General features: G+C 37.5%; 1 protein-coding gene across 6 annotated transcripts in view; it reads right to left on the bottom strand.

Moving 5' to 3' along the window:
• The window catches only part of RIMS1 (regulating synaptic membrane exocytosis 1), a gene marked incomplete at both ends in the record, with an annotated part of 304,965 nt that overhangs the window by 105,591 nt on the left and 173,706 nt on the right, over nt 1–25,668 (bottom strand). For 5 of the 6 annotated variants that reach the window (XM_081313244.1, XM_081313245.1, XM_081313246.1 and 2 more), the window contains one exon: nt 4,354–4,405. In XM_081313244.1, coding sequence (XP_081169370.1) covers nt 4,354–4,405 — 52 coding nt within the window. Of the gene's footprint in view, nt 1–4,353; nt 4,406–12,457; nt 13,333–16,756; nt 17,098–25,668 lie in introns of those variants that run through there. The other variant, XM_081313224.1, reaches the window with a different exon arrangement.

Below are 25,668 nucleotides of genomic sequence, written 5' to 3'. Positions count from 1 at the left end.
ATTCTTCATATGGCTTTCAAATTCCTAATGATAAATTGAAGAATATCTAATAACAAAAATGACAATAAGTAATTAGTATTTAATATGTATTACTAAGTAATGAAAAGACACTAATAAAACTGTGTGACATGTACTGAATTTTTTAATTGAATAGATATTAGAATAAGAATTAGATCAGATGGTATATATGGTAGTTGTAAAAAGTAGAAAGAAAAAAATGAATTATGATGAAAACTAGAGTATTTTGGATCTGTCAGTGTATTAAGCAATAAAAACAAATAAATGAACTGCTATAAGCCAAGTAAGTCCCTTAAGAATAAAAATTCATTATAGAAGATTCTACTAAATCTAGAAAATCCTTTGTATACACATTTATCTGGGGGTGGTTCCATTTAAATACCGTAAGTAGAAAAGTACTGTTCTTTTAGCTTGAGGAATTTTCATGACTGTAAGCTGCTTTGTTCTAATTTTATCTTGAAGGTTTTAAATGTTTTGCCATATTATATTTTGCTCAATTGCTGTGGTGCATAGCTTTTATAAATAAATTAATACTTTTGTGCAGGTACTTATAGGTATGCACTATTAGTGTTAATTAATTGTTGTTTCAGTAGTTAATATAGGCTGTGCAATCTTCATATTAATATGAATGCCAGCAGGCCTGGGGAACCCAGAATGGGATGGAATCCATCAAATGGCTCATTTGAATATATGTTACTGCAGCGTGGGAGGAGGGGAATGTATTGTTTTGTATTTTTACTTTTTCTATGCCTGTGTTTTTATTGCTTATAAGCCACCTGTCAAGTTTCCGACGGGTGAGCTCCTCAAAGGACTCTGAGGCATTGTTTACCTTAAAAGTTTTTTATTAGAGCCCTATAACATCGGCAATGCTTGCTGGAAGCTGGAATCTGAATTCCCCTCCCCTTAGCACAATAATATTAAACACAATTCTCCTCCTTTCATTGCTGTCATTAATCACATTCTCCAATTAGTTTGAAGGGTCAGTTTTCCCTTCTATTAGATAACTTGCCAAATTCTTATTTTCTCTTATTTCAGAACAGCCTTGAGAGACATTCTTCCTCCTCCCCCCAGCATCAACTGATTCTAGCTCTAAAAGTAACACACAAGTTTTAAATATGAAATAGCTGCTTCTTCATCTTTTGTCAAAGCAAGAACATCTGATGTTAGCAGTGTTGACATCGCCTAGACTCACTTTGAGCAAGTAGCAGCTATATAAATTTTCTAAATAAATAAATACTATATTTTGAACTTATATAATAAAAGCCATTATCCTTTAATTCTATCCCCATCTATATGTTACAATAGTCACAATAATATAAAAGAACTGCAATAGTGGCAAATATCTGTAGCTCGGGTGTAGGATGAGGATGAAAGTTCGTTCTCTAAGCTTTTGGGTTGGTTTCTGAATATTTCATTACCAGGCTAGGTAACATCTTCAGCAGAGTTTAAGGGGAGGCAGTGTCGGTGTTTTGTTTGTAAGAGCTTCATGTGTGGAAGTGTGTCAAGTGAGGGTCTGTGGTAGGTCTTGTGATGGGCCAGGTATGAGTCATCATTGAGTCTTGCGATGGCTCTTGTGATGGGGAGGTTACCTCAGGTCAGGGTCAGGGTCAAAAGAATTTTATAGAGCTGAAATACAGAATATATACTTCACCATCTTTCATACATCATTATTATCATTGCTGCTGCTATTATGCTTATTTCAATGTCATGTTCTTTATTTAAATATGTAATACGCAGCAAGGTGTAGAATAAGTAAACAGTGATTTAAGAACTGGATTGAATGGACTACAAAAAGTAACATTTTAAACTTAATAGCATTCTCTGGGCCTAACCATTTGAAGTTACAGCAGCTCTGAATGAATACTAGGTTATGACTGGTCCTAAAGGTTATGGCCCTTGCAAGCATCTCTGCTGCTACATCATCAAATTCAGGTCCTTGGCAGCCCATCTACATTTACTATGCGGTGCGTCCTTCAACTTCCCTCACGTGCTTATATCTTCCACTACTGTATATCTGCCTTATTGGCCACCCAACATTGCATTGCCTACCCATGCCACACACCCCACCCCAATGACTGTTGCAATCCTTTTCGTCCCGCTGATGATGAGGAACATCTGCCTGTGGCAGTGGCTGGCCTGTCACAAGATCCTCATGTGACCTCTGCACAGAGTCATTTTGGAGGCCTTGTGAGGCTTTATGGGGACTTCACAAGGCCTGTGAAGGAGTGAGGCTTTGCCAAGGCTGAATAAGCCTTTGAGGCCTTGGGGCCAGCAACTGGCTAACCAGCACACCTTGTCAGCAGTGGGGGGAGGAAGAAGAGGACAGATGTCACCTGGGATGGTGGGAGGTGACAAAATTAGGCAATATCAATGGAGTATAGGGCAGCCAAAAAGGCAGAGATAGGGGAGGAAATAAATCTGATACTATCCATAGACATGATCCATTGTAATTTGGAGAAAGAGAAAGGTCATTTCAAAATTACATGCTGATCATAAATTTCCCCTTAACATCCTCCTGAAAATTATGGCGAGCTACAAGAGACTAAAACAGCGCATGCCGGGTGGATAGAACCCTTCTTTAAAATTAATCCCAGATAAAAACTGTTTCATCAAATAAAAATGCACACAGAAAACTGTAATCCGGGGGCGATGGCGAGAAGAAAAGCCCCTGACTTTGACAAATTAACTTTCCATTTTCCAAATAACTCTTGGGCTCATTTTACTTCCATTCACATCATTTAAAAGCACGCACATATCGGTCAGGCCCTTTGAAAGTTTTAGTTGGAGAGGTGTTGCTGACTCTGCAGAATTCTTACCTAGTATCTTTTCCTTTTTGAATATGTAAGAACAAAAGTTAGCGTACAGCAAACATGGGCATACAGTTCTTAGGGCGCATCAGTGTGGACATCCAACTGGCTGACTAATATTAACTAACTAGAAGGGGGAGACCTTACCAGTTTACTGTTGGGTCTCCTAAGCACTGCTTCCTGGCAGTTGCATCAAGGGACCATGAGCAACACCATATAGGCCTCTATTGGTAAAACCAGATTCAGTTGATTGGAAACAACAACAACAGAATGGATCAAACTACACAAAGAACAGTACAGAATACCAGAACGGATAATGCCTTCAGATACACACTGTAGGTGATTAAGATATTTCTTTTATCTGCTCAGTCCACATAAACTTCTAGCATAGGATTCTTAATTCATTTTGCTACTGACATTTTATAAAAGGCCTTAATTAAGAGACATTCTCCTTGTCTTTGTCTGATATAAAAGTCTCCTACTTGCCATGGGGAGGTGTGTGCTATATGCTTTTTAACTTTTGATTTAAATAGGAAAAAAATCACAAATAACCATCTGAAACTAAATGAAATTTACAGATAATATTACAGATAATACAGGTAATAATAATAAAATCTGTAAATGTTAAAATTCAAACCTGTCAAATGTCCCAAAGCAACTGAATTTCTGTCCTTTAGGGACAGACATTTGTCCAAATAAGATGCACATAATTATTATTTTAAAAATAATGTCTAAATAACTGACCAGTGTTATATGATTAATTTCTCAATCCTCATCCTTTTATTTTCTACATAATTCTTTATATGGCAATATTATTTCAATATTTTTACTGTGCTAACCAAAGTGGGTTTGACTAGGATAAGCTACCCACCCCTATCTTCATGACTTTAAACTATTACATATGAGGCCAACTAACAAAGCATATACAAAATAGAGGCATTATTCAATTGAACATACTGCATAAAAAGGTTTTGCAAAAGCTTACTGCATTAGAATATGCAGACTGCAGACTGGTATTTGAATGAAAGCTATCAAATTTACTAACCACAACGATTCAAGAAAAGCTGGGTACATGAACTCTTTTGTCTAAACAGATCTGTTAAAAATAATATCTGAATTATTTTATATCCCTGGCCATCAAAACCTCTGAAATTTCTAATTTCATTAACATGCAAAATCATAAATCTACATAAGCAACATTTGCATTGATCTAGAATTGCATTTATGGGCAGGTTATTTTTCTAATTCTGGATACACACATATACACACCGTATTTATGGTAGAAGAACACATTAAAAGTCAAAGAATATTTTTTTAAAAAAAATATAAACATATAAAAGAAGTCTAGAATATTCGAAATGAAAGGGACACTCAAGAACAAAATGGCTTAGTGATTCCAAAATTTTAAAAGCCCATGCTTGTACCTCATCACAAAGATCACCCCTTTCCAAAACTCAAAGTTATTGACAATAATATTTTACAGATACCCCCCCCCCAGTCTTTCAGTCCAAGAGGCCCTCATGATTACCTGTCCCCGAATGCAAGGAATGGAGAAGAAACTGAAGGAAACCAGCATACATAGCAGCATCAGCTCGCAGTGTCTTAATAGGCAGAACCAGCTCTGAGCAGGTTGCTGAATTCCAGCCTCAGTCTGTAGCAAAACCATAATCGCAAGGGTGCGGGGAAACACCCAAAACCAAATCAGTAGAAAGTGAATCTATAAGGAGTCCTTGTTTCCTGTAGTTCTTGTCTCCTGAGCCTGTGCCAAAGGATTCTGCAATGTCAAACATTCTACAAGGCTAGCATCAATTAGGGCCATCAGAGCACCTGCCATAAATATAAATCTCTGCAGTGTAGAGTGAGCACTGATTACTGCAATAATCCATACGCAGTCCATGCAGTGCTAAAGAGGCTCTCTGCCTATGGAGCATCTTCAATCATTTTCACAGGCTCCCATTAAGGATCTCGCGAAGCAGTATGTTTGCTTCACTGCAGAAGCTGGAAAATGCTTTATCTGCTGGAATCTGAACCCAGGCAGTATAATGCAAAAGACCTTACCCCACCTTACCACCACTGAAATCATTTTTTTTTCTGTTAAGTTCAGACGGACTGAAATTAACACAGTCCAAGTATCAAATAAAATTTACAGCCGTTCATTCAGTTACCATTGTGTTTTCTGAACTGCATCAAGCAGGCCTGCTGTCTCTGTGAAATTCTCTTTGGGACTGTCAGTTCGAAAAAGCCAAGTCTGCAAAAATGGACTGGACTATAAGCAAGTGAATGACAGATGCCTTCCCCGGTTCTTATTTATTTATTAGATTTTTATCCTTCCTTTATTACTTTTTTTTAATAAGTAACTCAAGGTGGTGAACCTAACTAATACCCCTTCCTCCTCCTATTTTCTTTACCATAACAACCCTGTGAGGTGGATTGGCCTGAGAGGCAGTGACTGATCCAAAGTCATCTACACAGCTTTCATGCCTAAAGTGGGACAAGAACTGACAGTCTCTTGGTTTCTAGGCCAGCACATTCACCACTAGACCAAACTGGCTCTCGTATCCAAGGCAGGCACAGAAAACTCTGGAACAATCCAGCCCAGAGGTGTTTCTTCAAAACTTCACTAAGAGAAATGGGTCAGTAAGAACTGTAAGGAAGCTTTTCATTGGCAGCCCTTGTTGTTTTGTCCAACTGACCTAAGGCTCCCTAGATGTGCTGTATTTCATCTTCCAGATCCAACCCATCTTTAAGGTGCCAGATGAGAGGATCTAAGTGCTGGAGTAAAACAGAAGTAGAAATCCAAAACTAACATTAACCCTCTTGCTCTGTGCTTTTTTGCATTTTCTAACTTACCCATTTAGTTTTTGCATAGATTTATTTCCTGCTGTCTTTGTCAGTCTCCAACATTGTAGTACTTCAATAACTTTCCCAATACTTTTCTCTCTTTTAATCAGTCTACCAGTGCTGAAGTTTCTCAGAAATATTGTCTTGTACCCCTCTAATTTTTTTCCTACCTGCTCACTCTTTAAAACTCACTTTCCGATTTTAGTTCTTCTTTGTCTTCATTCTTGGGTTTTGATTCATCTGATCCACTGAATGGGTCACCCTTCTAATTCTCAACCTATAAATCCTCTATTCATCCGTATTTGCAGGACAAGAAACAATGGTTGGAAACTGACCAAAGACAGAAGCAACCTGGAATTAAGGAGAAACTTCCTGACAGCGAGGACAGTTAACCAATGGAACAGCTTGCCTTCAGAAATCGTGGGCGCGCCGTCACTGGAGATTTTTAAGAAGAGGCTAGACAGTCACTTGTCTGACATGGTATAGGTTCTCCTGCTGAAGCAGAGGCTGGACTAGAAGACCTCCAAGGTCCCTTCCAGCTCTATTCTATTCTATACTTCCAGGTCTATTCTATAAATTCAACGTTAGTTGAATTCGTATCCTTTTCTTTCTCGGCTTAGTGAAGCTGGTTAACATAACCATGAAAAATAATTGTATCAATGTTATATTAAAGGACAACAATATGAAAACCTGACCATGAACATGCTATAATGAATCTAAAAGGCACGCTTACAAGTCAGCATAAACTAAGAGAAAGAAACTAGGCAGAAATAGCTGTTACAATAAATGTTCAAGAAACAAACACTTAACACAGAAGAAACAGAAACCTCTGGATCTGGCTGTAAGTGGACCCTCTCCCTGCTCTCAGAAGGCTATGCTCTTATCGTTGATACTTAAGTATATTTCCAGCACGGATTTCTACTAAAAATCTTTCTTTGAACTGTGAAGGGGCATTTTAAAAAGCAGTTTGTTCGCTTTACTGGGCTGTTTTACCTGACAAGCATATACAGAGAAAGAGGGGAGAGGAGTGAACTGACTGCATCAGGTCAACTTCCATTACGCAGCAATGCTTTTCTTCTTTTGACCTCATTTGCCTCTATGGAGAGCAAAAAACAGATTTGATATCGTATTTAATACTTTTCTAATATTGTCATGAGGAGCAAACCTAATCCACGTTTTCTAGGCCAAGCTATGATTAGGCTCACATTGGCATAGATTAAAGAAATCCAGACTATATGCATACAATGTTCTCTATGTACCCACTGAATGTTCAACCTGTCAAGGACGTTATTCTCATTAATAAAAGGCACATTTTGTTTTCACTGGAAAAAGAAAAGGAAAAAAGAAAATTTCATCAACAGATGAAGTTTTGGGTTGACTCCCAAAGTAGTTGCAAATGAATGCCAGAAAGCTACTCTTGCAGTCCTTTGGCTTCAAATTTTGAAATTCTGGCTCCTGTGATCCTATTAATCTTGCTTCTTCCTTGTACGGGTAATCCTCGACTTACAACAATTCACTTAGTGGCTGTTCAAAGTTAAAACAGCGCTGAAAAAAAAATGACTCATCTCCATTTTTCACACTGAAGATCACTGTAGCATCCCCATAATCATGTGATCAACATTCAGATGCTTGGCAACTGACTCATGTTTATCACAGTGTCCCAGAGCCATGGGATCACTTTGTGCGGCCTTCTCACAAGCAAAGTCAATGGGGAAGCCAGATTCACTTAACAGCTGTGTTAGTAACTTGACAACTTCAGTGATTCACTTAACCACTGTGGCAAGAAAGGTTGCAAAATGGGGCAAAATTCACTTAACAGCTGACTCGCTTATCAGTAGAAATGTTGGGCTCAATTGTGGTCGTAAGTCAAGAACTACCTGTAGTAAATTTTAGCTGCAAGGGGGATTGGTAATATTAGTTTGGACTGATCACTGTGTTCCAATGGATACTTCCATCTTAGTTTTAACCAACGTGTTATAGGTATAGTGAAATATTGTCAACTAGGCTTAAAGTGAGTCTTGTTCACTGATTTTATTTCATCCATGTTTTCTATTTTTCTTAATAATCCTCAGAGGAGGACTTTGTAAGAAGTACTATTGGGGTTTGAAAGTGAACAATTAACTTAACTCTTAAAATATCCTTAATGTGGGCTTTATGTTCCAGATTATATCTTGTTTATTTGAATTACACTAAAAATATTGTGAGCCATTATTGCTCAGCAGAATTTAGGGAACTGGCTTCATTGTCAGCTGACGGTCTAGTGAGAAAAGCTTTGGGTTATTCCAGAAACTGAGAAAGGTACTTCAAGGTAAGGTGTGCAATTGTGCAATTAGCTTGCTTCAGTCAAGAGAATTTTGCCAAGGATCCAAATGTTATCATTTTCCATTTGTAATCTGTTTTCTCACTGCTTCTTCTCTCTTCTTTCTTTAAATATTCAATTAAGAACAGAAATATGAAAAAAAAATTGGAAAGTTGATTGTCTAGAAACACCATTTTACCTGTTGATTCTTGCCAGCTCATGCTGCCTACTCATACTACAAACATACTCATAATGCATGTTAGGTTAAATTGGATGTCACTTGGACAGATGTAAGCCCTCACTCTTTCTTTCACATCATCCTAGCCCGCCCAAGCAGATTTGAGATATGTGCAGCAGAGAGTGGTGATGATGGGCAAAGAAATATTATGTTATGTTTGCATTAGCTAATAGATACAATTAGATCAGGGGTGTCAAACTGCCAGCCTGCGTCATGCCAAAACCGTTCCCACCCCATTGCAGGTAATGGAAAAAAAGTCACGATACGTCGTGACACGTCACGTGACGTTGTGAGTTTGACACCCCTGAATTGGACATAGGGTTCTTTGATCACGCATATATATTCTTATATTCTTTATCAATATTGATCTGAAAAGCGGATCCTGCACCTGTGGGAAAAACATGATGATGATGATAATGAATATTACACCAATTATTGTTATCTTTCATTTTGATTCCTGCACTAAGCCAGAATGTATATGAGGAAAAGATTTACAGGCTTTAGGTGACTTAGTATTTCTTTAAAAGACCTTGCCACACCTACAAAGACTTTCAGCTTTTTTACTTGATCTGTTCCTGTGTAGAAAATGGAAAAAATGGATGGTGCATTACATTCTCGCTTGCCAAACAAAGCAGATTAATGTTAGGTTTGAAGGCGATCTTTTAGCAATTGATCAGGAAATGTTAATCCCTAAATGGCATGATAGGAAAATCTTAGTTTATTTATTTTGCAGCCATGGAAGAATAATGGAGAGGAATGGAGCCCCTATGTTCAAGGCTTTGTTTAACATTGCAGAGATCTCTGTGTGTGTATTGCTGGAGTATGTTGTCCGCACACTAGACCTGAGGGAGGCAATTATTTTTTTGCCTGCATCAGTTTCTTCAGGTGTTGGGAAAATTTTATACTTTCCAATTTCCTTTTGAAAATGTTATTTTCATCGATTCACTAGTTGTGTAGTCAATAATGTAAAGGCTCAGGTTGGCCTTTCAAACAATATATGCTGCAATCTTATAGCTGAGTCAGAAAACTAGCCAAGAATGGGTGGAAGCCCAGATTTCTTAGGCGTTTTTTCTCTTCTAAGGAAAGGCATCTAAAACTTGCAACAATTCTTCATTGCACACACAAGTGCTGGCATGTACACAGATAGTCCTCAAATTATCACCACTGTTGGGTTCAGAATATCCATTGCTAAGTAAGGCAGTGGTTGACCTGATTTTACAACCTTTTTGCCATGGTTGTTAAGCAAATCACTGCAGTTGTTAAGCAACTCACACAATCATTAGGAAAATCCGGCCTCCTCCATTGACTATGCTTGTTCAAAGTTGATTGGGAAGGTCATACAGGACACCATGGACCATCTTAAATACATGTCAGTTGCCAGGAATCCAAATTGTGATCAGGTGTCTGAGGGGATGCTACATTGGGCGTAAGAGGACTGGTTGCAAGTCACTTTTTCACTGCCATTTGAAACTTTGAGTGGTCACTAATTGAATCATTGTAAGTCGAGGACTGCCTGTATATTAAAGACAGCTACCAATCTTAGCTTCCTTTATTTCCTATAGGCTCCTATTTCCTCTAGCAGCTGCTGTTGGCATGGATTTTGGAACTGAGTCAGGGGACTCAGGGGACAAATTTTCTTAGAAACTTAATCCCACCTTGCACATTAGTTTATAAATACACACATTGTAAAAAGCCCTTTACTTTACGGGTCATTAAAATGACGCGGTGGCTCAGTGGGTTAGGACGCTGAGCTTGTCGATCAGAAGGTTGGCAGTTTGGCGGGTCGAATCCCGAGTGCTGCATAACAGAGTGAGCGCCTGTTACTCGTCCCAGCTTCTGCCAACCTAGCAGTTCAAAAGCACGTAAAAAAATGCAAGTAGAAAAATAGGGACCACTATGGTGGGAAGGTAACAGCATTCCGTGCGCCTTTGGCGTCTAGTCATGCCGGCCACATGACCATGGAGACGTCCTCGGACAAGCGCTGGCTCTTCGGCTTTGAAACAGAGATGAGCACCGGCCCCTAGAGTCGGAAACGACTAGCACGCATGTGTGGGGGAACTTTTACCTTTACCTTTTTACTAACAACATGGCAAGATAGTGTGGATTGTTGAATTAAGTCTATGGTTAAAAATATGAAATTTCACATTTGCTTCTCATGGTGGACTATAATGGCCAATCTTACTAGGAAGCCATCGACTGAAATGGTGGTTGTTGGAAAACAACAATATGAGAATTGTTGGAGAAGAGAGAGCATCGTTCTCTTTTTTATACTAAAAGAGAGTAGAGTCCCCCAGCCCCCAAATAATGTACCATTAAAAGGAAGGGTCATCTTAGATATATTGAAAATATGATAACAGAGAAAAGTGCGGTTTCTTCCTTTCTAATCCTTCCTATTTTCTTCCTATTTCTAATCCTTCTTTGTCAATTGTCTTACATTCTATATCATCTTTCTTTTGGAGGAACAATAATTTAGGGTGCTTAGGTAAAGCAGGACTGCCTCGTCTTGTTCTTTGACCTAGATGAAGACTTAACCTGATTTTCTCATTTCGCCTGTCCCAACCAGATGCATTACACTTTTGCAGCAGGCTTCCTTAACACGGAAGACCACCATGTTATCTTGCGATGTGACTGAACATGTCAAGGAGTCTAGGTAATCTTCTAAGTTTAACATGGGAAACCGGCCTGCTTTTCTTTATGCAGAATAAGCCAGCTTTGGGTTTTCCATTCTTTGTTTATGCGCTTGAGGTAAAAAGAAGTTTATAAATTATCTAAACAAAGGAGGAAAAATTCTATTCTAACTCAGCCAGGTGTGTGGGGTGGGGGGTGGAGGGGGGGTGTCCGATATTAATCAGTGGAAGGAAAATCAGTGTGGTGTAGTGATTAAAGTGTTCTTTTGCAACTGGTGGTACAGAGAGCTGGTGGAGAATAAAGTTGCTGTAACCATATAGTAAAATGAAAAATAAAAAAATAAAAAATTGCCACTTAGACATCTAGAAAAAAAACATTGCATTTCAATTTCCTCAGCATCCTTAACACTTTCTTATACTAACTTTGTATATGGAATAAGTACAAATCACATCATAGTATGAACTCTGCATTTTCAGAGATAAATTTCATGTCCGTAGCACAATAATTTTAAGGAAAAAAGGAAGAAAAGGGGATGTCATTTAAACCACACGTGTCAAACACAAGGCCCAGGGGCCAGATCCGGCCCGCGAAGTGGTTTCATGCAGCCCGCGAAGCCATCCTGGAAACAGTGAGGGAACGGCCCCCACTGCCTTGGCCCTGGCCCAGAGGCCCTCCTTCTGCCAGAGACCCTCAGATCTGTCCCACTCCTGCCTAGGCCCCCATAGGCACCCTTGATGCGAACGATGTAGAGCTGGCCACACCCACCCAGTAGGCCATACACACTCTAGCCACGCCCACCCAGTAGGCCACGCTCACCCTGGCCATACCCACCCGGCCCCCTGAGGGCAACCGCAATGCTGATGCGGCCCTCAATGAAATTGAGTTTGACACCCCTGTTTAGATCCTAAACATACGAACTACACAGAAGACAGGGAAGGAAAGAGATGAGGAAAACAAGGAAAAGGAAGCCCTTACTGCTTATTTTCACTGGCCATCATTAAGAGGAAACTCAGATAGATAGATAGATAGATAGATAGATAGATAGATAGATAGATAGATAGATAGATAGATAGATAGATGATAGACAGATAGATAGACAGACAGACAGACAGACAGACAGACAACCTTTGTTGTCATTTTTTCCTGTGGGCACAATGGCACACATAAAAATGAAATTTAGTTGCTTCCTCTCGAAGTGTACACACACATAACAAACATTTAAAACATACTATATACAACATATGTATAGACCTACATCCTTACATATAAGTAACATATAAATATTATTCAATGTCCTTCTTGAATACATAACAGAAGGAGGAAGTTTTAGAGTTCACAAGGTATTTTGTATAACTATAGTATTTTAATAACTATAATGGCCTTACCAAGATTTAACCCAAACCATAAGAGCTTGCAGTAGTTCAGATTTTAAAAAGTTACCTTCACCATATTAGCATAACACTAGTGTATGTATACCTATATGTGTGCACGTGTATATGTGTGTATGTGTATACACATACATACACATACATATATGTGTATGTATATACACACACACACATATACACACATACACATTTCAAGCATGTACCATACTTTTTGTTTTTTTTAAAAAGGAAGACTTACCTTTTTCACTGACACTTTCGCTTTCTATTTCTACATCATCACAGCTGGTATATTCAGGTGTTGATGCTCCTTCTTCCTCAGAGCTGCTGACGGACATCTGCCTTTTTTTCCCACCACGCTTTGATCTATGAGGTTTTGGGGGAGATGGTCGCACTGATTCTGACTGATCAGAACTAAGGGAATCATTCCTTAGCATGGTTTCTATTTTCTCTCGCTTTGCTTTCCGACTGAGAAGAGCTGAGCTAGGATCTAAGCGAGTTTGTGCTTTAAAGGAATCGTGATTTTTGGATTCCAAATGTTCTGTCAGAACCATGCTATGGCGGGGCGTTGATGGAGTATGGGAAATTAATTGTTTAGAAACGGAAACCCTGACATCACCTGTTCTTTCTACTGGGTGTGTCCTCTGGGCATCCATCTGGGATTTTATATCCCGAGTTTCTTGCAACTGTGAATGCTTTCCAAGGCTATTCTCAGGCACCTCAGTCTCCTCAACTTCGGTATGAGGCAAGGCAACATCGCTGTGTCTTCTCTCATGCCGCACTTTTGAAACCTTTGCATGCATCCGCATCTGCTGCTCTTCAGGATGAGGTTTCACAGGGTACCTTGCAAGATTTGGATCGCTCCTATATCGGCTATATTCATCTTCTTTCCTCTGTTTTTCTTCATTAACTGTCTGGCCTTCCTCAAAATGGGGAGGGAAGTCAGAGTAGTCTTGAGACCTCCCTTTCTCCAATCTTCTCCCATCACGCCTTTCTTTACTTCCCTTCTCATCTGCTTGTCCTTCACTCTGCTGTAGTGAAGACTTTGGCACACGCCTGCGCTCAGCTTTTGCACCTCCTTTTCCATTTTGCTCAAAAGCGGTGGGTATCTTCTTCCTGATATAATGAGGAAGTAGTACGAGAAATTTATTCATTTAGAAATTTTATATAGCTCCCCATGTTAAATGCCTAACTCTGGGCAGTGAGCAATCCATCCAATATAAATCCCACCACCACCAATTGATGAAAATAATCCTTTGTTAGCAAAAAAAAAAAAAAAACAATTCCATAGTAACAAAAACATGTACATGGGGCTCCCCTAATGTTTTTTTGGGGGGAGATTTTAACAGCTCTCTGAAAAGCCAAGGCGGAATGGAATAACTTGGCACAGCCAGCTCACCACGGCCAACTTGCTATGAACAACTCACTGCAGCCAACTCGCCATGGGACAATTTGCCGCGGGACAGAGGTCCACAGAGGATAACTCAATGTGATAAATGTTATCTACTACTGCGTCTTCGACATTATTTCCATTTTTGTGGAAATAGACCAAAATGAAAATAATGTTGAAGAAACAATGGTGGGTAACATTTATCTCATTGAGTTTTCTTGTGTGGAATTGTCCCCTGGCGAGCTGTCCCGCAGCAAGCTGTTCACAGCGAGAGTTGTCCTAGACCAGGCCAAGAGGGTGGAGCCATCTGAATCTCAGGGAGAGGCTGTTCCATCCAGCAGATGCTGCACTTCCTTATCCTGCAAGATGATCCTGCAAGTCACTTTTTAGGGCTTTAAAACTGATAACCAATACTGTGAATTGCACTTGGAAGAATACCACAACCAGGGCAGCCTGTGCAACAGTGGTCTTACTTAGAAAAATTGTGGAGCACCCAAAATTGCACACTCTACTGCATTTTGCATAAATAAAATAAATAAAAAAATTAAATTGTGTAAAATTATCTTAAAGTCTGAAAATTTGGCTAGTCTGCAGCCAACTTATGCTATTTTGATGTGTTTCTTCAAGCAAGTAATGTCAGTTAGAACAATATCTTCAGCATTATTTCAGTGTGACTGGGTGCAATTATAACTTAGATAGAAATTCCCACTTCATCCTAATCCCACCAAACAACCATTAGATCTTCCAGGAACTTATTCCTTTCCTTGCTGGAAAAAAAAATAGGTTCCTGGCCAGCTGACCCAATTCTAGGTAATGCATGGGTTCTAAAGAACCAATATGACCAGGCACAATATTCAGTCGGGATTTAGTTTACTACTATTCTTAAGGAAATTTGGGGCATTGGTGGGCCATGGTTTTTGACCCAGCAACAATTAGAAAGAGAAAAGGAACAAGATTTTTTACTACTTTCATTCAGCCATAGTTACATCTGACTCCTACTGATGCCGAATAAAATGCTGGATGCTTTTTTTAAATGACGCCCATGATATACATCTGCATAGATGCAAGTTATCAAATTACATTCAGTTCAGTTCAGGACAATTAATTTTCTATCATCCTTAATTAACCTTTTGTAGAAGATAAGAGTTGCTAAAATAGTTACGTGATACTGTGTTTTTATTAATTAATCTTAAAAATCTTTTAATTAGGTGAATATGCTACCTAGACCTCTGTATTTTAATTAAAGTTACTCATACATTGGTAACTTCTCTTATGGATTATTGCAGTTCCTTATATTGGAACATTTTTTAAAAATACAGTACCGTACCTGGAAAATGCAATGGTTCAAAGTATGATAGTGAACTTGCTAAAGAGATTGTTTCAACATAATTATGTCACATTAATGATTTATGATCTACTATAGTTCCAAAACTATTCCTAGACCAAATTTTACATACTGCTATTAATTTCTAAAAACTAAATGTTTTTGAACCGTGTTTTCAGAAGGATTCTCTTCTCCTCTTTAAAATCTGCCCGTGCCTTGAAATAGTCTTTAAAGGCCTATTTCCAAAACCTCTATTTCAGAGTGACAACAAAAAAGAAGGCTGATTATAGAATTCTTTCCCTATAAAGAATTTATCTGTAACTTTTTTTTTATTATTTTTGGCACTAGTAGAAGATTTTTTAAAAAACAACAACCCAGATTTTATTGCTTTTAGACTGTGGGTATGACAATATCTTGTTTTATTTGATGATGTTAAACGTTTTGATGTATCTTGTGCATTTTTCATCTTTGCTAAATCACACATTATTAATGGCTACATGTAAATATTGTTAATTACGGTAAGTCTTAAATAATCAAATGTGCAGGTAGTCTTCAACTTACAGCAGTTCATTTAGTAACTGTTCAAAGTTAGAACAGCACTGTTAAAGGGAATTTATGACCCTTTTTCACACTTATGACTGCTGTGGCATCCCCATGGTCATATGATCAAATTTCAAATGCTTGGCAACTAGTTTACAGTGGTTGCATTGTCCTGGGGTTGCGTGACCCCCTTTCACAACCTTTGGACAAGCAAAGTCAATGGGGAAGCCGGATTCACTTAACAACAGTGTTACCAATCTAATACCTGCAGTGATTCACTTAAGAACTGTGGCAAGCAAGGTCCTAAAATAGGACAAAACTCACTTAACAGCTGTCTTGCTTTGCAACAAAAATTTTGGCCTCAACTGTGGTACTAAGTCAAAGACCACCAGCATTATTAAGCAAAACGAAACAGCCATTTTGAATGCCAGTTTGAGATGCAGGCATGGCTTTCTGGAGTCCTTAGGATGCACTTTGCAGATGTTCTACACAAGCAATCACTATGACCAGATTACAATATATTGCTTCAAAAACATACCACTGGGGAAAAGATGCAAAGGAAAGAATGCAATATGGAGAGGAGGAGGAGGAGGACAACATTAGCAATTCAAAACATGGATTTTTCCCAAGTCAAGCAATGTGAACTCTTGTGTTGATCATATTAAGTAACACCAGCTGCCTGCAATTAGTGCAGGTTCGCATCCCACCAGGCTCAAGGTTGACTCAGCCTTCCATCCTTCCGAGGTAGGTAAAATGAGGACCTAGATTGTTGGGGGCAATTAAGCTGACTTTGTAATAATGCCGCTTGGGGTGTGTGTGAAAGCCCTAATAAGCAGGCATATACATAGAATGAAGGCTACTGCTAAGCTTGTAAGCCGCCCTGAGTCTTCGGAGAAGGGCGGGATATAAATGGAATTAAAATAAAATAAAATAAATAAATAAATAAATATGCATGTATATTTTGGAGAAAAAAACCAGATCATTTTTCTCTTTTATTCCTATTTCTCCTAGGCTTACCTTCTCTGCCCTCACCCTTCTCATTTTGTAGAAGAGGTGACTGGAATTCCTCTCTTAGTCTCTGCTGAGTATATCAAGAATAGCTTTTGAAGGCAGCCTCAAAGTTCTCCTCCTCTCCATTGATTCTTCAGCCACTGATAATCAACTTCTATTTCATGATAAAGGGCAGATAACTTTCTTCATTTATAATAAGCCCTCCACACTAACTAATCTTATAGTTATGGTTTTCCCATAATTATTCAGGGACAACCCATTAGCATCAATATTACCTCTCTCTTGGGGGTTCACTTCTAGATCTAGAAGCAGTTTGTTTCTGTTCCAGGCCCATAGTTTGTTGTGACACTTCTTGGGCTTTCCTTCTGTTTGCTTGCACACCAGAGGATATTTCTTGCGCAGTTGTGGCTGCTGTGCTTAGGGGTATTTGAGATCGTGACCGTTCCTGAAGCCTAGCTTTCTTTTCTCTAGGAGATTCTGAACCAGCACCCGTAGCTGTGTCACTCAATGTACCATCATGACTGGATGGCTGTTGTGGACCACTCCCGAAAAACCACGCTCCAGATTTAGTTAGGATCTCTTGTTGCTTCCGGCATAAGTTGCATACCCACATAACCTAGTTACAAAGAAAGATAAACAGTCTAAATGTTTGATACTGATTTTTAAGAACAAATTCATCTACACAATTACAAAGAATAGATTTTCCTTTGTGAAATTTGTGTTGGATCTCATTCTCAGTACATGTTTATGCAGTATGCTACTTTTGTTCATTATAATCAAATAGAATATATTTAGATATTCGAGCTTTCTCACACCATACATTCAAATATTCAAAGAATTAGAGAAGTATCACCATTAGACTAGGAACGAGGAGATCCAAATTCAAATCCCACGTGCTTATGAAAAAAAAAAGACTGCACTAGGCATTGCTGGTTATAGTTCAAGGAAGTTGCATGCAGAAGGTGCCTTAGTTCAAACCCTGGCATTCTCAGTTTAAGAGATTCATGCACCAGACAATGTGAAAGACCTTCCTACCACAGATCTTGATCAGAAATTGTCTACTATGACAAAAAACAACAACACAAGTTTTGAGGGTGGCATGGAAATAAAAATAAACTTGCAGTCACCCTGGTTGCGTAGTTGAATCATACCAACAAAGGATTAGGAAAGTTTGGGAGGATTAAAATAAGACTGATCTCAGGGTAGCAGGCATTGTTAATGTATGATGTGAACTCAAGCTGATCTTTCGTTAGGGTTTTCACATTGGAGATGGCCTTTCATCCATTTAGTTACATTCACATCTAAACTAATACAGTACAGTGAAAAGCTTTTTCCCCCCTTTCAATCAAACATCAAAGGTCTGTGTATATTAAAGGTCAATTAATCATTCATACTTCTATCATGCCCAAATGGGACAGGCCTCAAGTCCACTTTCAAACATTTTAAATTTAATCAGATCATAAAGCTTAAATAGAAATTTCATTTTAAAAAAAGAAACCCAAGCTCTGCCTTATCTAGAAAAGATTTAAGAAGATCCACATTTCTTATCCCAAGAACAATTATATGGCGCCAAGACAATTTGACTGCTCAGCAGCGTTAACTTCTTGGCTCAGGAAGAGAGCTGTGTTTGCTTTCTTTTTTTAAAAAAATCTTCTCCCTCCCCCCCTGCCCTCCCAAATAGGGGATATTATGCCATATTTTAATATCATATGTTAGTAATATGGTTCATGAATGTATCTATGAAGTCATTTAAAGCTATCTATACTCTTATGTTCAATTACTTCTGAGTAAATTAAATGGAAAATAGTTCAAGTTTAGTAAAATGAGATAAATGAAAGTAAATGAACACAATATAGTTTCTAAAAAGAAAAACTATAGACATATTTATGACATGTAAATATCAAGAGAAATTATTTCAAAAATAAGCATTCATTGTTAAAAAAGTCAATTGTTCATTAATGCATTTTTATAATTCAACTACACTAAAACAAATATACTGTAAATGCTTTTAAATGGAAAAATATTGAACTATTCTTGTTATTTACTAATGAGAAATCAACTGATAATGTGAAAAGTAATACCATTTGCCATTAAATATTCTGAAATATGCAGCATACTCAATATAATTTGGTAGTAATGCAAATGAAAATTCTTCAACAGTCATTACTAGGATACTTGCTTTGTCAAGAAATGCAAAAACTTTCATACAATAAGTTTGGATGAAGCCAAATAAATAAAACCAAATAAGTCTTGAACAACACATAATGCATTAAAATTTTTCAAACTAATCAGAAATGTATGATAATTTTATTTCATTATTTTGTATTGATTATAATTAAACAAGATCTTATTATATGGTACTTTTATTAAATATTTATAATGTATGAAATGAAAAGTCAAATGTGTTTTTGTGTTGTCAAAAAAAAAATTCTCATACAAGGACTAACCAAACAAAACGTGTTTTTTAAAAAAAGGATTATCATAAAAATGCACAAAAGGAAGGGAGAAAAGTTTACTTAAAAACAAACTCCAGTAAAATAATAGTGGCTAAATCAATAAAAAGTAGGAAACAACTGAACATTTCTTAAGTTTTATGAAATGGAGAACTAAAAGCAACTTAACATTATGTTATACAAAGTGAACAATCAAATTGAAATATATTAATAATTAATCACTAGAAAAGTTAAATGTGTGAACTGTATTTGAATTGCACATATAATTATCTCATTCACCCAGAGAATCAGAGTGTCATCCAATTCTGTTAAATGCCCAAAACCTAGATTGATTGCTTGTGTGCATGATACTATGATTTATTTCTAATCCAAATTAGGAAATTAAAATGGATTATCTCTTGTGCAGCTACTTGTGGGAGCTATACACTGTATTAGATAAAAAAATAGATAAAATCTAAACCTTATATATATTATTATGAAAAACTCTAATTTTAACATATGTTTCAATATAACATTGACAGTATTTCTCTTTATCTAATATTTTGGAAACAAGCACAACTTTAAAACAATTGTTTCTAAACAAAATTTCAATGTGAATAACTATCTACAAAGTAACTAAACCGGTCAAATATACAGTTAACAACAGAGACACAATAAAAAAAACCCACAAACTAGAAATGCAAATGCCATGCTTACAGCTATTAACCTGAGCATTTACACACACATACCATCTATTTTAAATGAAAAATAAATCTGCTTTATACTCACATATTACCAACTCTGCTTAAGAATGTCATCAGAACTTAGTTACTGAGTCACTATATGCTCAGTTGAACTATATTCTGACCAGATGGGTAGGGTGGATAGAGACAAAAAAAAGAATGCAAAATAAATCCTTGAAGTGATATAATGATTTTGGTAAGAAATCTGCTTACTGGAAAATATTTAGTAGGGCAGTCTGTGGTGCAAGCAATCTAAGCAGCATGCAGGAATTATATCCTGATTGAAAATACTGGGCCATAATCCAAACTAATCTAAATTAAAGCAGGCCTGCATAATTATTTATTTTAACAATCCACAGATATTAAACCACCAACAAAAATACTGATTATAATCTTTTCATGGGGCTTCTGAATACAACTCAACAGAATCTGGAAGAAAGATTCTGCTATTTTTTTTACTATTATTATTATTTATTCCAATCACTCAATAGATGGATAGAAATATGTGTGCAATTCACTCTTTTTTCTCAGATGTGCCTGATGCAGCATTCAGCCATAAATTCTTTCATTTCATAACTGTGCATATCAGAAGCATTGCAGCCGGTATATAGAACTGCATTGCTAGCGTGGTGAAATATATCAGTCAGTGTACAACCGAACAAGAATTGTTCATGTTCAGACTAAATTCAAGCATAGAGGATCTCATTGTGCCAGCATCAAGAATTCTCACACAAGCCCATTCTTAAAAGTACATTCTAGGGTGGGAAAAAAACATGCTTCTGAAGACTACAAGCTTCAGCTCAGGTGAGCAGCCCGTGGTGCTTTAGTCACATCTACATACAAGTGACACACTTACTGTCTCTGGCCCTTCCAACTGTGGTCCATGGCTAGCGGATACATTATTCCTGTCCTAATACAATATGAAGACAGAACTTGAAAATGATTGCAGAGTTATCACAAAAGCATACGACATAAATAAAAGAGCATATGCAGTTTTATGTTCAAATGCTCTCTATACAAATTAGAATGAAATAAAATGTAACAGTTAATTACCTACAGTCTACAGTATAGCACTGATGGGAATCTTGTGAGATGGGAATCTTGTTAGACCGGATACTACTGATCCAATTCTTGCTCCCTGTTATTTTTTCTTTCAATGTAGTTGCAAGTTAGATCCATTTAATAAAAGATTTCCACAAGGTCTTAGATGTGGAAGAGGTTGAGTACTTAAATCTTCCCCTCATCTTTCACTGCCTTTGTTTGGATAACACAAAATTTGGAAACATGCTCAGAGGCTTCTTCCAGCTATGAAAGAACAAAATATATCCCCATCTAGCTTGTCTGTGCTTGAATGTGGTTTATTACACCACATTCAAACATGGCAGCAATTTCAAAACAAATATTATCCAGTTGGAAGTTCTGCTAAAGCTCTAAGAATCAAAGCTATTATTTATGGAGTTATAAGTAGTCCTTGATTTACTACCACAATTGAACCTTGTAATCATGGTCATAAGTCAAGACATCACATACCCAGATTCAAAATTATAACTTCATTTTAATTGTTAACCAAATCTATTTTCCCCAAACAGCATTTTTTGCCAGAAAGTGGAAGTAAACACACTAAAAACCTGCAAAAAAAACCTTGCAAATTGTGGTCACATGACAACAGGACACTGCAAACAGCCATAAAGGCTGGTCATTTTTTAAGTACCCAAAATGCGATCACATGACCAAATGTGTATGGCCATTGTGACTCCAAAACTGAGTCATAAATAGTGCTGGGGAGGTTGGGTGTAACCTTGAATGGTTGTTAGGCAGCTGGTTGTAAGTGAAGGACTGCCTGTACTATGGATATAGGCCATTGGTTCCAACAAATTTTATGCAGAATACAGTATGTCTTCCACACTGCTTTTAGTTGTGTTATTACCTTACTATATTAACCAAAATTAGTAAAGTGCTATTAAATTTAATGTCATCAAACTAAAGAATGCCAAAAATGTGCAGAATTTCTGAATGGGTTGTATTTCTTCTCATGGCCATTTCCAATATTTACATAAGTGATGGCAAAACACACCATCTTATAAAGTATATTAAGCAATTTTTGTTATAGGGCAAGGATTCAATGCCAATATTTACTGACTGTATTCTTCAAGGTGATGGAAAATGTCCTAAAAATAAAATGTAATAGGAAACACATATCTATATTAAGTAGATTTGATCTCCTCCAATGATTCTGAAATATTATCATTCAAAATGCAACTACTTAACAAAAACAAGTTAACAAAATCTACAGTAGTAAATCTTTCCAGACATCTTATCGTTGATCCCCATAGCCTCTTGCGATACATAGCGCCTGCACATTTTCTTTGCCCGCCTCCCCCTTCCATCCCGTTTCTTATAAAGCCTCTTTTCTTTTCTTTTCTTTTTTTGGAAAAAAAGTAATTTCACATTGGGACAAGTGAAATGAAAAGAAAAATGACTAGGGGCAGATGTTTGTTAGGAAAGGGAAAGCCTGAGGATTTGAAATGACACCCCTACTGTCCTTTGAAAGGAGACAGAGCTGAAGAAAATATTAAGGCAGAGGAAAGCCATGTGGTGATTATGGGGTGGTAGAAAGTTCTAGGAAAGATCTCTCATCTGCAGCTTGTGTAGTGAATGTACATGCAAACTCATGCTAATTTAATAGGGAGCATCCACAGCACGCTCCCAAATTTCCAGATCTATCCGTTGTCTAGAAATAGGTTTGGTTATCCCTGCTACAAAAAGCCTGAATCCTATTTTGTATGCCTACCTACTTCTCCAAGAAGCATTGAGTGCCAATCGCCCATTTTATCATGCTAAGCTTTCTTCCTTAAGGAATATCCTCCCTCCCACAATTAATACTTCACCAGGAAACAGTTTGGCGCCCATGAGTATCCTTAGGAAGTTTATGTTTTATGACAATGTTAATCAACTTTTTGCTTATTTATATTGAACTGCAGTTATTGCCCATTCTTATCGCTTGGAATTGTCTTTTTAAGAGGATTCATTATCTCATGTACTTTGAATTATTCTACATAATTTTATGTAATAAGCATACATATCATTAGTACTTAGACTTATATACTATCCTACAGCAATCTATGGGCAATTTACAATGTCAGTATATTGACCCAACAAAATGGGTGTTCCTTTCACCAACCACTTGAAGGATGGAAGGCTGAGTCAACCTTGATAAAATTGATAATCCCTTTCATTTTCTGTGAAGATATTTAAAAGCAGAACAATGGGCGTCTTAGTAACCCAAACTGCATTTGACAAGACACAACTAGAAGTTGAATGCAACTCATGATGTCCTCATAAATAACTAAAAATTCTCTTGTTGAGAAAACTCATAACTGAGAGCTCAATTTTAACTTAAAACTGCTACTCCAATCCCTACATAAATGTTTTTAATATTATAACCTATTTTGTATAATTTATCAGTTTCATCAGTTAAAAATGTATATTTCTGATGCACTGTCATGGTGGGACCAGGTTTCTGGCTAGTAGAAACTAGACAGCACCTTTTTAAAATATGGTAAATAAACAGAATAGCATTAAAGGATTCCAAAGTGCTCAGTTAAATCTTGGCATGCCCAGTTAGCTAGGTCAATTAGTATTCTATGTATTTATACTGAATCTTACAAACTAAATCTAAATAAATTAGACTATAAAACACTTGTCACTTCTTATAATAAGAAATAATCCTGTTAGGCATTGCCAGAGTTGTCTGAAGGATTAAAGAGCTTCTACTCTGTGCAATAATTTTAGGACTCTCTGACATGAACATTTAGTGCATCGAGAGCTATTAACTGCACAGCCTGTACCCAGTAGTGATTTAGCTGTGAATGACATATATTGCTTTCCTAATGCTGTTTTACACTGACGTGATGGAATATGGACTGATAATGAACGAAGAACCTAAGTAATCAATTTAGGTAGTCATCGACTTAGGACCCCAATTGAGCCCAAAATTTCTGTTGCTAAATGAGGCAGCCGTTAAATGAGTTTTGCCCCATTTTATGACCCTTCTTGCCACAGTTAAGTGAATCACTGCAGTTGTTAAATTAGTAATATGTTTGTTAAGTGAATCTGGCTTCCCCATTGACTGTGCTTGTCAGAAGGTCACAAAAAGTGATCACGTGACCTCAGGATATTGCAGCCGTTATAAATACGAGTCGATGGCCAAGCATCCAAATTTTGATCATGTGACCATGGAGATTCTGCAAGACTATAAGTGTGAAATACTGTCTAAATTATCTTTTTCAATCCTGTTGGAACTTTGAATGGTTATTCAATGAGTGGTTGTAAGTCGAGGACTACCTGTATGCAATACTTAGGCTAAAGTTACCCACAAAGGTAGAGATTGTGATGTTTAATTATCAATAACCTAAGCAATAGACTCTCCATCTTGCCTAGATAAAAGTTTACTTTGATTGTCCTCAGCCATTTTAATGTTTACATAGGATCTCTGTTCCCACTTTCTTTCTTGAAAAAGAAGAAAAATGAAGGGTGGTATTTACATAGCCACTGTTTTCATCTCCAAAGCCTTGTAAACCAATCTACCCAGATACACAATTATTCTGACTTCTTACAATGCTGTGAATTGCTTGTATGTTAACCAACACTTCCTCCAGCAGACCAACAGGGAAGTGCAAAAACTGGCATCTATCCAATAATACTATCTCATCCTTTTTATTCATGCTTTATTTGTTCACAATTTTTTTTAAAAAATGACTGACCATTACGTGGGAGGGCTACAAAGTCCCATTTAATTTAAAAACACCAATGAAAGATTGTGGTCTCCAATTTGGAAAACAAAAATCTGGAGAATTCCTACCATCTTGCTCTAGGTAGGATTTGAACTGTATCCACAAGCAGTGCAAACTCTGCATGCGTACAGTACTATAGGATACTTGAGTCACTGATTATCACTCTCAACTCACAATTTAACACCATATAGCTCTTAACTAGCAAGAGATCTCTTTCAACATTCTTTAAGTTAAATCAGGGGTCCCCAACCCCCGGTCTGTGGACTGGTACTGGGCTGCGGCATGCCAACAACTGGTCCGCACAAACAAGCAAAGCCCCATCTGTGGGATGCAAGCGGCACACAAAACCAGGCACTCTCCGGTCCATGGAAAAACCTTTATCTACAGAACCAGTCCCTCATGCCCAAAAGGTTGGGAACCTCTGAGTTAAATGATAAAGCATAAAATAGCAGTTAGCTAAAGCAGATAATTACAAAGGCTGGTGCTCCCCTGAATAAGTTAGCCAAAGCAATGCTGAAGGATAACATGGACTCCTAGAGATCCACTGTGGTGTAACTTCTAATGAAAAATCATCAGTTAGACTATTCAAGAGAGCATGAATTAAAATGAAATTCAGATTGAAATGGATCTATATAAAGACTGGAGAGGGGAAACCTCAAGAGGCTGAAGGTGGACAGACAGAGGAAAATGGTGCTGGAGGGGATCAAATTATAGCTTCATTGGCTGTTGCTGGAGAGCAGAGGTTGACGCGTGCCGCTTTAAAACGAGCAAGACAAGTACAAGAGCAAGACCAGCAGAAGTTTATGGAACTTTCAAAGCGTACTTATAGTGAAGCTGTGGGAGGAGCGCGGCCCAAAGAAAATACAGGGGCTATTGAAGACGTGCTCCAAAAGCTTCGGGGCGCCACGCATGGTGACTAAATTTCTAACTTGGAATGTTAATGGATTAAACTCACCACAGAAGAGAAAGAAAGTTTTTCAATATTTAAAACAATTTAAGATTGATGTTATATGTTTGCAAGAAACGCATATTAGGGTTATGGACCAAAAGTATTTATCGAACTCAAGGTTGGGCACGCAATTTGTTGCTTCTGCGATGAATAAGAAAAATGGAGTGGTTGTCTACGTTAAAAGTACTCTAACAGCGGAATTAATTGAAGCAGATAAGCAAGGAAGATATGTTATGATAGATTTGTTGTTAGAAGGTAAAAAAACGCTTC

Source organism: Vipera berus (assembly GCF_964194415.1).
Source record: "Vipera berus genome assembly, chromosome: 1".
NCBI classification, from domain to species: domain Eukaryota; kingdom Metazoa; phylum Chordata; class Lepidosauria; order Squamata; family Viperidae; genus Vipera; species Vipera berus.
This window is presented reverse-complemented; position numbering and strand designations above follow the sequence as displayed.